General features: G+C 31.4%; 1 protein-coding gene across 2 annotated transcripts; it reads right to left on the reverse strand.

Annotated features, from left to right (window-relative positions):
• LOC125077117 (long-chain fatty acid transport protein 4-like) lies at positions 1-15,743 on the reverse strand. Of its 2 annotated transcripts, none has more exons than XM_047688924.1 (12): positions 15,375-15,743; positions 14,755-14,905; positions 13,348-13,585; positions 13,022-13,274; positions 9,220-9,418; positions 6,695-6,805; positions 4,716-4,797; positions 3,181-3,311; positions 2,763-2,913; positions 1,618-1,775; positions 1,100-1,294; positions 1-209 (listed from the first exon to the last, which is right to left on the reverse strand). In XM_047688924.1, the coding sequence occupies exons 1-12, from the start codon at positions 15,536-15,538 to the stop codon at positions 183-185; spliced, it is 1,860 nt and encodes a 619-aa protein (XP_047544880.1). In that variant the 5' UTR covers positions 15,539-15,743; the 3' UTR covers positions 1-182. The 2 variants fall into 2 exon arrangements, with proteins under 2 accessions (XP_047544880.1, XP_047544879.1); XM_047688923.1 differs by having other exon boundaries at positions 1-323; positions 1,141-1,294; positions 15,375-15,741.
• Positions 15,744-16,030: the final 287 nt, after the last annotated feature.

The raw sequence follows: 16,030 nt of genomic DNA on the forward strand, positions 1-16,030 counted from the left end.
AAAAGGTTTCACTTCTGAATTGTACACCATTTTTTTTTTTTACATCATCTACTCAACAATATATTTTACAATGCCTAATATATTAACAATATTTTTGTAAAATTTAATTTAAAATTAAACGAAATATTTTTCTAGTTTATAAATGATATTCAGATCGACACATCACAGTCTAATTGTTCCTTTCAATATTTTCTCGTACTCTTCAGATCCTAACGGCAGGTACTTCCCCTGTTTCAAGTCCAAGTAATAAAGTTTATCGTCTTTCACTAAACTCGGATTGAAGCCTTCTCTTTGTAAATCAGTTTTCTTCATTTTAAACGTACCTGTTGTAAACATATTCTTCATTCAAGTAATCTCTTACAAGGACGTCTAATCAAACGTCATATTGCAAATTTTATTTATAGTTACCCTAGTGGTACCTATAAACTAAATACTAAATTTTATTACTAAAATTTAATTTTAAATACTAAAAAATAAACTACTCAAATTAAAATAAGTACTAGCGTAGACTGAAAATTAAATTGTAATTAACCATTATAAATTAAAAGAAATACGTGAGCGTCTCGGGACGCCCGACAACAGTGATAACTTATAATGTCCGAAATACGGCTGTGGGTTAGAGTGAGAGAGGAGCGGTAGACATACCGCTGCCGTATGCGTAAGAGAGAGGGACGCCAGACAGACTGCCACCGTAACGCATTACGTAACAAAGCGGTTTATCCTCCCATAAGAAGTTATCACTTCAAAAACAACAGAGAAAGCACAAAATTTTCCAAATAGTTATATTATTAGATAAACAGCTATTCTTTCAGGAACACGCCTCAGACGACTACTTCGTATATATTATTTATTAGGTGTTTAAATGGTTCAATGATTTTTGAAACACTCACTAATACCCTCTCGTATGTACTTAACTTTGTATAGCGGTTATATAATTTGTCTTCTCAAAAGACTTCATATTTTTCTTTCTATAATCTGATTACTAAAATAATATAATAAGAATTTTCACCCGCTATACATTGATATTTGTAATAGTTGAAGTGTACGGTTGTCATATTAAAATAGCGTATTTTTGTTCAATCAAGAAAGCGTGTTTTACTTGTTTATTTATGAATTTAAAAAATAAAAGTAAGATTTTACCAGTCATGTCCATACTGGCCATGACCCTCAGGAAGACAGGTCTCGCGTAGGGCGGCAGGTCTCGCGCCAGGTCCCGCGCCAGGCGCTGCAGGTCCAGCGTGCCGTCGCGGTCCACGATCCCGCACATGCCGGCGCGGCCCTCCGTGTTCGGCACCTGGCGGACATTCAAAACTTCATTCTATTTCGTCATGACACCAACAAAACAAATCAAGGCATTATAGTTAACGGATCACCACTAACCAGTATCTATACTTATATAAATGCCAAAAAACCCTCTCTGTCTGTGAGTCTATCTGTTGCTCTTTCACGGACATACAACTGAATCAAATTTGCTGAAATTTGGTATGAAGCAATCTTGAAGGCTAAGGATGGACATAGACTTTTTATGTCTAACACCTAACGACCAACCCCTAAAACGCCAGCGAAGACGCGGGCGACAACTATTCCTTTATATAATTTAAAGCAAATATGAATTACCATGACACCATAAACAACAGCGTCTCTATGGTCGGCTACTGTAGAAATGGCGGCTTCCACTTCACTCGTGCTGACGTTCTCCCCGCGCCACCGGAACGTGTCGCCGGTGCGGTCGCGGAAATACAAGTAGCCCAACTCATCCGCTACCAAGATGTCGCCTGAGAACAAGAACAAAAAAGTTTATTTTTAAAATAGGTAGGCAGGCTTGTTAATAGGCTACTTGTCTGCATTTGCTCACAATCGCCCACAATAATTACCACGATCAGAAAAATTAACCATGCCTTAAAACGGGTCACCAACCTTGAGAACGAAGTTGTAATGTCCCTGATTCCTACAGATACACTGGCTCACTCACCCTTTAAATAGTAATAAGTATTACTGGTTTTGGTGTTAGAATATGTTGAATGGGTAATATCAACACAGAGCCCTACCACTGAGCCCTACCACTAAGCCAAAATTATACAATATTTTTTTTAGAACGAACTATACAACTTTTCGTTGTGTGTTGTACGTAATGTAAACAAGATCGTAATTAATGTGCTTTTTTTAACTCCAATTATATTAATGCCAACAAAACCAAGCCTCTTTGTGGCTGACGGCCAGCCAATAAGATATGCATTGATTGAACCTATTAATAAAAAACACCCTTAACATCTGGAGTTGCTGTCCTAATATAATTTTTTGAACTTCTTTTATAATGTTGCTATATTTTTAGTGTTATTATTATTAAATATCCTCTCGATGTAGTATGAGAGTGTGGGAATGATTAGAGCGTTTATTTGTGTTTGCACAACTCGAGTGTATTACGAGACTTTACTCAGTTGTGTAGTCTCTTTTGAGAATTATAATTATACAATAGTAACTTTCGCGCTCGAGATCTAGATGATCGAGATCTAGATGTACTGAACCTAAATTGTAGAGCCTAAATGAAGCAACAAAAAAGTATTTTATCATAATTCTCGTATACGGAGGCACAATCGAGTTATCACAAAAAAAAAAACGAAAACCATTTTTTCATGACGGCAGCGAACTCACACAGGATATCGAGGTCGTCAATTTCACTTCAGTTCATATATCAGCTTTCTCAGTTCATTTACATTTCCGAATGTAGGTACATATATAATGACTAGATTATCAGTACTCACCGGATATGAAGGCGGCGTCGCCGTGCGTGAAGACGTCCCTCACCACCTTCTTGTCGGAGGCGGCCTTGTCCACGTATCCCAGGTACTCGCGCGTCGGGTTGTTGGGCGATATCTTGCCCACGAACACGCCCGGCTCGTCCGCCTGAGCGAACTGGTGGAAACAATCGTATAAATTATTATCAAAATAATATGTTATAGGTAAGAAAAAATCCTTAATTTTGCGTAGAGACTTCTGTTATCAACGTAAGTATTCGTACGTAAGGCTGTGTATACAATATTTATATAAAAAATATAATACCACATTTTCTTGCATAATCATTCAATCTTGAGCTATGTTCAAAACATTCAAGTCTACCTCATCCGGTATTAAGCTAGTTGATAAAAAGGTGATATGAACTATATCGTTCGTTTCATTTACCTGACAAAGTCCACTTGCATCCCTGATGGGCTCTCCGGTTTCTTGATCGACTTTAATGATAGCGATAGGATAGACTTTTGGGAAGATTCGCGACACGAAACCTATCGCGCCAGGAGTACCGTCAGTATTGGCTGTAACAATATACAAACATATAATACAACATATATATAGTGAGTGAGAGCCAGTGCAACTACAGGCACAAGGGACGTTATATCTTAGTTCCCAAGGTTGGTGGCGCATTGGTGAAGGTGACCCACTTGCTCGTCCGCCTACCGATATCATATATATATATATATATATATATATATATATATATATATATATATATATATATATATATATATAATATATAACGGTTACAAATAGACACGAAATATTTTTAAATATCTTTCATTTAAATCTTTCATTGATTAAAAACTAGCACGGAATATTTTTTGTCCATACGAAGAAGTGAAATTGTGTGAAAGACGATATGGTTAGAAAGAATGTTACTTGTGAGATGACGGCCGACAGAGAAGACAGAAAAGTATGGAAAAAGAAGACATGCTGCGCCGACCCAATTGAAAATTGGGATAAGGACAGGAGGATGGATGGAGGATGACGAAGTCAATTACAGTTACAGTTAATGCATAATTATACATTTATTTATTTTCTTTCCCAAAAAATATTATCACTCTCATGTCCTAATTGTCATTCATCAGTTTAAAAACGATAAAACTAAAATAATTAACTAATATCGAAATACGTATTTATAATATCGACGTATAGTAGTAAAGCACAGGTATTCATTTGAACCGTGAAGACGTTACAAAAATAACAATTACTGTACCGCGCTTCGTTAATCCGGTTATTCAAATATTAATATGTTAGAATTATAATGTATTCTAATATATTCTAAATAATACATAATTGCCGCAAGTCGTTTGTGTGGACTTTGTACTATTCGCATCGATATGTCCGCGCCAGTCAAACCAATGGAGAGCTAAATTTGATAACAGATCCCAGTGTTAATACTTCAATGGCAAAACTCACTCACACAACTATATCCACGGTATAATTTAAGCTTATTTTAAACAGACCGAACCATAGACAATGATTCACAATATTTATGTATATTTATTTGCACAGATTATGCAAATGGCCAAGGACATTATTTTTCGGTTCCAGTCGAGCATAGAATACATTATGGTGTAAATGGTATATTAAGTTAAAACAAAAAACAACGAAAAAAACTTAATAATATTAGTGACAAAATTCACACACAGCATTCGTTATAAAAAGAGTTGAGAATGTTTTTGATCTTATTCCCAAATGCCGTTTTAGTGATCACTTAATTGAATCAGTGATTAATATTTGGTAAAATCAAAGCCATCGAATATCTCCATCTTGGAATCAAAAAGTTATATGCGACATTTATTGTGATTTCAATATTTATAAAAATACAAAGATATGAAGTGAGAGTGAGATATGAAGGGAGTTCTTACAGAAGCTCTTTACAACGAAACTATAAAAATGTACAAATAAATTATTATTACCGATGTTAGCATTTCCCTCCGTCGCGCCGTAGAATTCTGTGACGTACTTTATGTTGAATCGTGTTACGAATTCGGTCCATATCTGAAATACATTCAAAATAATGAATCGTATTATTTGTAAGAATAGATGAATGAACTACACCATCGCGTATTCTACTTCCAAACAGGAATACTTGTTTAATAACAAATATTGTTATCTGTTTATCTCTTTTAATTATGAGCCAGAGTACAAAAGTCATTATATCTTATTTCCCAATATTGATGACGTATTGACCATAGCGATTTATATTACAGTCCTAATATTTTTGTTGTTAAGAAGTAAAATAATGAATGAGTAGGTGGTAATTTTACAAAAGGGCTCATACAAAGCTGTAATTTCTATCTATTATTTAAAATAAATAATACTAAACAAATACGGCGTATCCTTTACTTATCATATAACGCACCCGTAAACGTCAAACGTGACCGCTTGTTGAACTTCATGTCATTGAATTTAATGAATTTATTATAGAAATATCTCGATTATATGAATTTTGCGGATATATGTTATCGACTAAAAAAATATTATTTTTTAACGATCTATACTTGTGGATAGGTCTCGATCGTATCGTAGACTTGCGCGTTATTACAAATATAGATTATATAATAATAATAAAGTTTTCTATGGCGCATGAAAAATGTAATAAAGTTGTTTTTTTTTTTAATTATAATACAATTATATTAAACGTTAAGATAAAAAGCAAACAAATGCACAGACGCACTTACCCGTGGAGAATAATAAATGCATATATAAATAGTTACCGAATTTAATTTCGGTCTTTCGAATAAAATATATTAATATACTTTACAATATATGAATTATTTATTCATCGCGATAACTTGAATAGTTTAGTGTTTGAACGGTTGAGCGCTTGACGATACGTCCTATTTACCTTTATGCTATAATAGTTATTTAATATCAGAAGATTAAAATATATATAGTTCTTTTTTTTTGAATTAACGCAAAAACCATTTGACAAAAGAACATAGTTATAATAGATAGAATAATATAATATCTATTCACTCATGCCGTTCACGTTAATTTTTTTTATACAATAAAGTTAACAAATATAATTTAATTTGTTTTTTGTTGTTGTCTTCATTCTTAGTCGTCTCACGCACACTAAGACATCTAGCACGAGCGTCACTAACTCACTCAGGTGTGTGTGCACGCAGATACGATATTTATTTAAGTGAATAGATCTATACGAGTTTTTAGGCTGAGTAATGTTTATCTGTGCCTCATCTGTTTAAGTTTTAAGCATTTAAAGCTATTGGCCCTGTGCCTAAAATCCGGTCGTGTTGAATTGTGCCATCCCATCGCAATATCAGCATGAGGAAATAAAGTGCACTTGAACTTGCGCACACATTCAAACACTATATTATCACCAACTTTGGACGATCTTCGTTAAGACCAGTTAAGCCACTGTGACCAAAATCGGTCAGGGGAACCTCAACAACAATGATCGCTTATCTTCAGACATAATTGGTTAAGCTGATCCATTGAGGATTGGCACAGTTAACGTGGAGTTGCTTTCGTACGCTTCCCCATAGTTTTTTCCTTAACACATTATGACATATTACATTTTCGGAATCATAATGACTTACCTAACTACGATACGTTACAGTACGATGCTCACATTTAAATACTAAATTATAAAACCAAAATTATTTTAAATCATTATTTTATGAAAATAAGCATCGAGTTATAAATATAATTATTGTATAAAACAATGTTTTTACAACAACAACATTTTGATTAAAATTATATTATTTTTGTTTAATTATATTATATAATTATACTCAATTATAAAACAATTTTAATAATAAATTATAACATTATATCAAAATGACGTAAACATCAAATCGTATTTAATGCAATTAAGTCTAATTGATGGGAAGTTTTATAGGTTACATAGTAAGTATAATGATCTTTTTACCTGTGGCCTTAGCCCGTTGCCATATATGACGCGGACGTTGTGTTGCTTGTCGGCGGGGGAGGGGGGCGTCGCTAGCACGTAGCGACACATCTCACCGATGTAATGCGCGGCCTATGGGCAAAAAGAAATGTTTACATAGCTTATTTTGCACCGCAATTTAGCATGTTGAATTCCAAAAAGGTACATTTTTGAGAATAACATCACGTTTCCGTGTGAGGCCACGTGTATGCCTTTTAGAATAATCTAGTGAGTACGCCACGTGCAACGTTCAGAAGGATGCAATACCGCTATTTAAAACAATGTCACAGTGTTTTCTGATTTAAAAGTTAAAGAATTATAAATTATATTATTTTTTATCCATGGAATATCTGATTAGTAAACCAATGGCTGCAATTATTAAATGGAGTAATAGTTCGAATTTTAACTATAAATTATTTAAAAATATAAATATATATTATTTTTTAAACCACATGTAAAATTAATCTTAAAATAACAGTATATTTACAAAACAATTTACAATGCAATGGATGTGCCATTGCATTGTAAATTGTTTTTCATACAACGCTCGAAGGTTTCCTCACGGTGTTTGCTGGCACGAGATTAATTATGAATACATAATCTTTTCTCATTTAAAGAGAACAGTTATTAATTACACTCATTTAAAAAATAATTATGATATTTATATAAATATTACTTCGGTTCGATAAAATTTATTAACCAATAAGATTTTATACGAAGAACTAATAAAAGTCGACGTTTGTATTTTCCAAAACAAAACCTTGTTGTTCAAAAATAATTTATACTGAATTAGTTTTTAATGAAAAACCGATTATATTATAAAAGAAAAATTTAAAATTGAAACCGAAAATTAAAAATTGTGAAAATAGATAATAAATAATTTATACTTAATATTTAATGTTGAGTTGAGTAATCCGAAGTTATCAAAGTTAAAATGTACTTTAGACTTTCTGACCTTGTTACACTCACAGCATGTTATTCACATTATGTAGCAATTTGTCTTTTTTTGTGCACGTTTTTTTTATAGAAACATAAATATTTGCTCACTATATAATTATTTTAAGTATATTATATTAAACTAAAATTTTAAATAAGTGACTTTCAGTTACGCCAAGAACAAAATTGTCAAATTATAAACACAACGCAATACGAGAAAGTATTTTTTTTATAATATTGGTAGGCGAAAGTGCAAAGGGCCATCCGATGGTTAGTGGTCACCATCGCCATAGACAATGGCGGTGTGAGAAATAATAAGCATTCGTTACATTGCCAATATGCCACTCACCTTGGGAATTAAGTCCCTTGTGCGGTGTGTCTGTTGTTACACTGGCTCACTCACCCATCAAACCGGAACTATTATTTGTTTAGCCAAATGTATAAAATTTAGCTAATACTAAAATTTAAAATAAGTAAGAGACATCACAAAAACGCAAACGAATATTGTATGGGCGATTATTGTATTGTCAATACTAGGGAATGGAGAAAAAGTGTGTCAATGTCAAAATTAGTTGATGTGTTATATTAGAAATGTTTGCACGAGTGTGTGTGTGTGCAGTGTGTGTTTGTTTGTCTGTGCAATAAAGTAAATCCGATTATGTAGTAATTATGATCATTATGATAGGTGCTAAAGTTATAAATGTATATATTTATAAGCAAAGTTTTAAAATTCACCATTGATTGAGTCATCTTCTAAAATAACTTGCTTAGTTATCCTAATACATTTATTGTACATTGTCACAAAGTTGCCATAGTTTAAAATGTTAAAGTCACATATGAAATCATATTCAAGAGTCGAGATGGCCGAGTGGATATATAACACGTAGATCTTGACCACAACCGAGCTCTATTAAGCACTTAACGGGATTTACGTACATTATTATTTGTAGTTATATATAATCTTATGTTCGGCAGTGGAAATTATCGAAGACACCTGCCTATGTCTGATGTAATTCTTACGCTTTAAGCATTGTGGTGATACAAGAACCTTTTCCTATAAGTTACGTTATATATTATTGCAAAACACATATTGTAAAAACCCTTAAACTAGTAAATATGTATTACTAAATACCAAAATGAAAGATATATAATAATATATATTAATATTAGAAATGTGAAAGTAACCTCTGTTACCTGTTCACGCTTAAATCGCTGCACCGACTTAAATTATATTTAGTATGGATATAGTTTGAGTCACTGGAAAGGCCATCGGCTACTTTTTTAATTCACCCCTCGGGGGTATGAAATGGGGGTAACGGTCTGTGTACTATGGGTAAAGTTTTATAAATTTCGCGCAGGTAATGCCGTAATTTTTGCTATTTTTTATATATAATTTAAGTGTCGAAAATGGTAAATATTATGAAGTTGGACTATAGCTTGTAGGTACGCATAGACCCATGAACTTGTCTACAGCAATAACAACAACTAAATAATAATAACATTATAAATATTAGTATATAACTTATTAGTAGTATAAGTCTCTAGTATAACAAAAAAAAATACAAACTTACCGTCGCCTTGTATTTAGCACAGTCTGGGAAATATTGCGAAGCGGAGAACTTGGACTTTAGCACCACCGTGCATCCGAATACTAATGCTTGTCCCACACTAACGACACCACCAGCAGTATGGTAGAGTGGCAGCGGACAATATACAATATCAGATGAATTAAGCCTCATATTGTGAAGACCACATGCCATAAACACAAATCTGTGAAAAAAGAAATGGTTCCATACATTCTTAATTTAAAAACCCAATCGATTTGATATTTAAAAAAAAAAACAAGTAAATAATTATTAAAAGTATACTGGCTGTTCTACATATTAAAAAGGTAATAATTTAAACGGAATGACATTTAATACGTAAGGTTATAGTCTATATTTAAATAAAAATAAATTGATGATACATAATACGACAAACCAAGTTAAACAGCGTACACGCACAGCGCACTTAAATTTCCTTTTGTGCGTAAAAATTAAAATTATCAGGGATTACATATTTAAAAAACTATCTATAGAATTAGTGGTACCATTTCGTGGTAGGCCTCTGTTCTAAATCCTCTGGATAGGTACCGCCCACTTTTCACATATTCTATCACTTAAGGGCAAATGACAAGACATATCTTAGTCCCCAAGGCTCATAGCGCATTGGCGATGTAAGGAATGCTTATTTTTCTTACAACGACAATGTGCATGAGCAATGGTATCCACTTACCACCGGTTGGTTCATATTACAGATAATCTCACATTATGTAATAACTTAAAAAAATGGTTGATGGTAATTTAGGGCAAATATTTTAATTTGCAATCAGAGTAAACTTTAGCTCTGCAAAGTAGTGAATAGGCCACTTTCTAGAATTAAGTCTTTTTGTGCTAATCGCTTAATTAGAAAACGTTTAAAATTAATATGGTATTTATTTTGATAAGGATTAATAATGTGTGACAAATAAATCGAACTAATATTATCGTTTACTTTTGCTACTTTTTTACGTAAAAAGGGTTTACTTATCTGTACAACAAAATATTCACTATATGACAAAATTGACAGATGAAACTAGAAATTGCGACGACGTAAAATTTAGATTATCGATCGATACAACCGTATTGATTAGTGCCATAATTGAATACGGTTGTATCGATTATCGATTTTGACTGAATATTATTTTTTATTTTGTTTATATTTGTGTTGCGGTTTCTGTGCGTTGTTTTTAGTAATTTACACCGTGATAAAAATTTTAGGCATTATCAATATATTATAACCCGATTGAAATTCAAATTTGTCATACCTTGCACCCAGCCTTTGCCATAACCTAACACCGTGTTACGTTATCTAAAAGGTTAGCAAATTTAGAAAACTAACAGACATTGGTACTTCTCGATTTGTAAATTTTTAATAGTTAAAGTGTACAATGTGTTATGATATAGATCTCCCTACATTATCGGTGTGCATTAGAATGAGTGACGCTCGTAAGTCGTGCTTACAAGAAGTATTAATGGGCGTCTGAGACGACTAAGCGTAAAGGCAGCAAAAAAATACCGTTTGAAAAAAGTTTCCGTCTCCGCGAAGTTAAATCATATTAACTTAGTCAAGGTATTCACTTCTATAATACAATTAAGCCAATCATTATAAGTTTTCTGAAAATTGATGCTGCCTGCCAATAAAAATAAGCAGGCACATAAAAAAAATATATACCAAAGGCACTTCACATGTCTGTGAAGATACACAAAAAAGCAACGCAAATTATAAATTCATATAAAAAAATATTAGCAAGACAAATTATGCGATAAAAGATTTTATAAATATGATGAAGTTAAGCTAAGATAAAAGTTTGTATTATTTTCTTTTCATTCATAAATCAGCCATAAGCCATACCTATCCCTTTCTTAATAGTTTATACTCCCAATTTGCTATTTTACTCGATAGAATCTACCTTCCAAACCGGTTTTAGCTTCAAAAATTTATATCTTGTAATATAACGTTTTAAGTGTTTGCAAGATCTCACAATAATAAAACTTTTTTTTTAATCTATTATTATATTATAAAGGCAAAGGTTGGTGTTTGGATGTTCGTACTTCACGCTCGGTACTTTTGATACAACGGGACACCGTACTTTCTTTATCACTAACTTTCTCACAAGAAAATTAGTATCTACCATGATCTTATTAAGTCTGAGCTAAACGAATATATCATTTAATTATGGATTCATAAAAAAGTTAATCAAAATTAGGGAAATATGTACGTCCCTACGTAGTTTGACAAGTAATATGTATGAAAATATAAAACAAAATCAGTTTTAAAATACAAAGAGTAGACCCTGAATAATAATTAACTAATTATAATACACCTACTTATTCTTTATATGTAACCCCTGAGAAAATACATTATTTTAAAAGACCTCGGTCGGTAACCTGTGTGAATAAATATAAGTGTCGCAGTTTTACCAAAAAAATAAGTATATGTAGTAACATTAAATTGCAAAGGAAGATGTATACTTGATTTTGTTTTCGAATGACACAGATTTTCGAAAGCTCTAAGAACTTCGAAGTGTACACGTAAGAAAGATTACGAAGTCGCTGGTAGGCAGTATACACACTCATTAACATAAAGTTATTCTTGAGTGAAATCGCATGCAGAAAATTACATTTTACGGATGTATCAAATGATTTCCATTTGTTTTGAGTTCAAAAATATACGTCTTTGTAAAGTGAGACAAAGATTGCGTTTTAGCAATGACTTAAAAATGTAGGTTGTTTAATAAAATATTCAGGTTTTTCTTTGCCTATATTATTAACCTCAACGCGTACAGATTAAAAATACATTATTACGGAATAAGTCATGAGTTAAAAAAAACTGATAATGTATTAGCACATACTTAAAAAGGATTTATTAGTTAAAGGATTGATTAAAATTTGGTCTTAGCTAGAAAATAAGTGTTATTAGAATATTACTGGTCAAGAGAAAGTGAGAATTGTGTTAGTGAAAGTTAACTGAGACCGCACCAAGTACTGTGTTAGTAAGGATCATGTAAGAAATACATTTTGTATGTATATTATAAGTTCTTCGACAACGGTATTGGACAACGTGCTTGTAACCTATTTGATGTGATTTTTATTTGTATAAAAAAAAAAACATAAATGTCGTAACACATACATGTCACATGGATAAAATTAATTAATATTTGTAACAGTTAAGCGAACTTATTCCAAATCAATGAAGAAGGCGTCGTAGTTAAACCCAAAGCAAAATTATAATTGCATAAAAATAATATAAAATCATAAATAAACATAAAATTTAGATTATTATGTTGGCAAAAGAAACATGCAGACACATTAAAAAAATATATAGACAAGAAACAACACGGAACCATCAGTCGAATATACGTTAAATAATGTGAAAAATTTGCTTATTTATTTAAGGAAACTTTTTTTATAATTTTTTATTAAAATAAAGTTTTTGTTATAAGGAAAATGAGCGTTCATAATTATTCTTATATCAAATATCGTTAAACGCTGCGCAATATAATAACGATTACAATTAAGATAAAGGAATATTTTTCCAATGGTATTCTAATTAAAGTAAATATTTATAATGCTTATATATAATTATAACTCGCTTCGGTTCAGTGCGCGCATCACATACTATTGGATATCCATTGTACTTTTTTAAGTTATATCATATAAACATACAGACATCATACATTGATATATATGTACACTAAGATAAAAACATATAAATGGAATATAACAGCCAGTAAAATCGACGAAACACTTTGAGATATAAGTAATTAAATTTTGTATAATTCTTAAGACTTACCTTGAATTAGAAATAACAGCCGCTTTCGGAAGACCGGTTGTACCAGATGTGTAAATGTACAAGAGCTTTCCCTGAAACCCATCAGCGTCGGCCAGGGACCAGGGTGCCGGTGGTGTGATCTCTAATAGTGAAGTCAAATCACTTATACCGTCACCGCTTGCGTTTTTCTCAGCCTTGGTCGTATTCAAGGGTCGATGAGAAAATTTAAATAATTTCAATGCAGGATCCAACTGACTCGATATATCCTGCATTGCTGCAATAAATACATGTCTCTGTAATATTTATCTGTTTCTAAATCGACACACTTTGTGAAAACAGCGTCCTACCTGATTGATATTCATCGGAAAATATAAGGACATCGCATTTAGCAACACTGATAGAGTGTAATAGCGCGTTGCCTCGTTGGTTAGTGTTAATGAGTGGCGTAATGCCGCCGAGTCTAGCGTTGCCCAGCCACAGTGCCGGCATTTGAGGCGAATTGTTGACAAGCAGACCGACGATGCTACCTTTCTTAACACCGTGCTTCTTCAGAACAGCAGTCACGCGTAAACTATAATCTTCGACCTTTAGAAAATAATAAAAAATATAAGTACATATATACATTATCGTTGTTATAAAAAATAAACACTTAAGTATTATGACAATAACATTGTATCTGCAATACCAACAGGAAATATGGTAAACATATCTTGATACTTTATATAACTATTAAAAGAATATGCAATAAAAAAATATCTGTAAAATTATAGTTTGACAGGAATTAAAACAGCAAGATAACAACAGGAAGTTATTTAGGCTTTTAGTTTTTTAGGTACATAAAATTTTATTCATTACTACCTGTCCGTCCTGACGTAGAATGGCTAAAATTGTTCATAATCGTAGTATTCTAGTTTTATTGTGTTGATAGTCAATTAGGACAAACAAATGCCTAAGTATATATTTGAATTTCCTAACAATATGCATTTATCATGTAAGTATTATCAAAATATCTTTTTCAGTATTTATAAAAGTAAATAATTTAAGGAAGAGCCATAGAAGTTAACTAATTTGAACCACATTGAACAGGGTGATAATTTTACATTAAAACTTTATTTAAAATTATCAATTAGAAAAAGGACTACTCATAATAGGTTTATATTATTATCATAATATATTAATGAGGTGTAAAATGAATGATTAAAACATAATTTAACAGATGTATCATGAAAGAAAGTTTCTAGACAAACGAAGTATTTTTTACTAATTAGATAAGGTAATTTGTAATAAGTATGAATTTCAAATTCATTCACCATTCATTATAGTAAAAATTGTATGTGTCTAACTTATATGTTAATTAAGATTCTAATTCAATGTTAATTTTCTACAAATGATATGCTGTATGTCTTTTTATACTAAATATACTGAATAATTCTACTACATTAAAGTAAATTAATGATGATAAGTATGTCATATAAGTTACGACCATGATTTTTTTTATTATAAAGTATTTTATTTGCTTTCAACAGTCTAGAAATATATTGAGTATACAAATATAACCACACTGATCTCAATTTTTTAAATACCCCAATGCAAAGATTGTTTTAAATAAATCTCTAGTAACCAATAATGTCATGTTTTGTGCTTTGTGTTATTTTTCATTTTTAGCATATATAATACAGTTATTGTATGTTACAGTTACATATAAACACAGTTGATTAAATATTATGTTGATTTGTAAGTAGTTTCAAACATACCTCCTTGAAAGTCCAAACTTCATCTTGGAATAAGAAACATGGTTTGTTAGGGTTCCTTTGGACTGTCTCGTGAAATATATCAGGTAAAGTCCAATTTTTTCTTGAAAGCGATCTTGTTATCCACAATATCTTGAGGTAACACCATAATGCTCTAAAATATATAAATATGTTTCAAAGATATATTAATATAGAATGTTCATATTAATACTTATTCAAATCAAAATTCTGAGATATAACTATCAGAGCATACTTTAAGTAAAATATTTCTACTATGACAAATATAGCACGATTTTTAAATTCTACTGACCTTTATTTTGATTTTTTAATGTTAATATACATTGCAGATGAATAGTAACAATGATTTAGTAGTAGAATGGTAATACGATTAAAAAAAAAAAACTATAATTTTAACTTAAATTTTTATTATAATTTAAAATATAACATTATATATTTGAAAATACATATATAATGCACTAAAATCATCTGTTATTTAAAAATTGTATACATATTCTTTAAGAGCAACAGTATGTAATAATAGTACTTTACTACAATGACATTGTTAAAATTTATACCTAATAAACTAGTTAAGTAAGAATGGTATAGTTTTTGTACAACTTTACCTGAGGTCTCTGGGTGCCGTTTTGATTGCTACATAGCACCATCTCGTGTGGAATAATATTAAATAAATACCAGCAAGTATTAATGATACCACAATCGTTTGCAAGAGGCCAAGGTACAACCAAACAGCGTATACCGCTGCGACTACGCCGATTGCCGCGATCATCCTGACTGATTTACGCCACGACACGCGACCGACTGACAAGCGAAAACGTCGATGACCCAACGTGATTACTGCAAACTACTTTTACTGATTTATAAAAATATTCGTACTTTAAACTATTTATTAATTTCTTTAATGTTCTATGTCATGTTAACCAATGTAATCATCTGTTTATTTACAAATAAGATACGTTAAATGTTTAAACAAAAATAAAACATTTAATTTTTTTAACGTATATTATTTGTATAGAAATAGACATAACACTAAGTAAAACTTTAATGACAACTGCTTTGAGTGTTTTCCTTGCAAAACAAATCCTATTATTATGTTTATAAAGCAAAATATCATCAACGCTTTGATTTGATTGAAGAAGTATGGATATTAGGAAATATTCGTGATTTCGTTTTGACATATTATATTGTCAATGTCAATGTCAAAAAATTGAATGAAATATCAATGTCAAATATGACAAGTTTTAGAGATTCACGGTAAAAT

Source organism: Vanessa atalanta, chromosome 3, assembly GCF_905147765.1.
Source record: "Vanessa atalanta chromosome 3, ilVanAtal1.2, whole genome shotgun sequence".
NCBI lineage: Eukaryota > Metazoa > Arthropoda > Insecta > Lepidoptera > Nymphalidae > Vanessa > Vanessa atalanta.

Excerpts from the sequence above, each read along its gene's own strand:
- LOC125077117 (XM_047688923.1), bottom strand. The coding sequence starts at position 15,538 with ATGATCGCGGCAATCGGCGTAGTCGCAGCGGTATACGCTGTTTGGTTG. Across the intron at positions 13,586-14,754 it reads AAGTTTGGACTTTCAAGGAG|GTCGAAGATTATAGTTTACG; the intron begins GTATGTTTGAAA and ends TATTTTCTAAAG. Across the intron at positions 9,419-13,021 it reads GCTGTTATTTCTAATTCAAG|ATTTGTGTTTATGGCATGTG; the intron begins GTAAGTCTTAAG and ends CTTTTTTCACAG.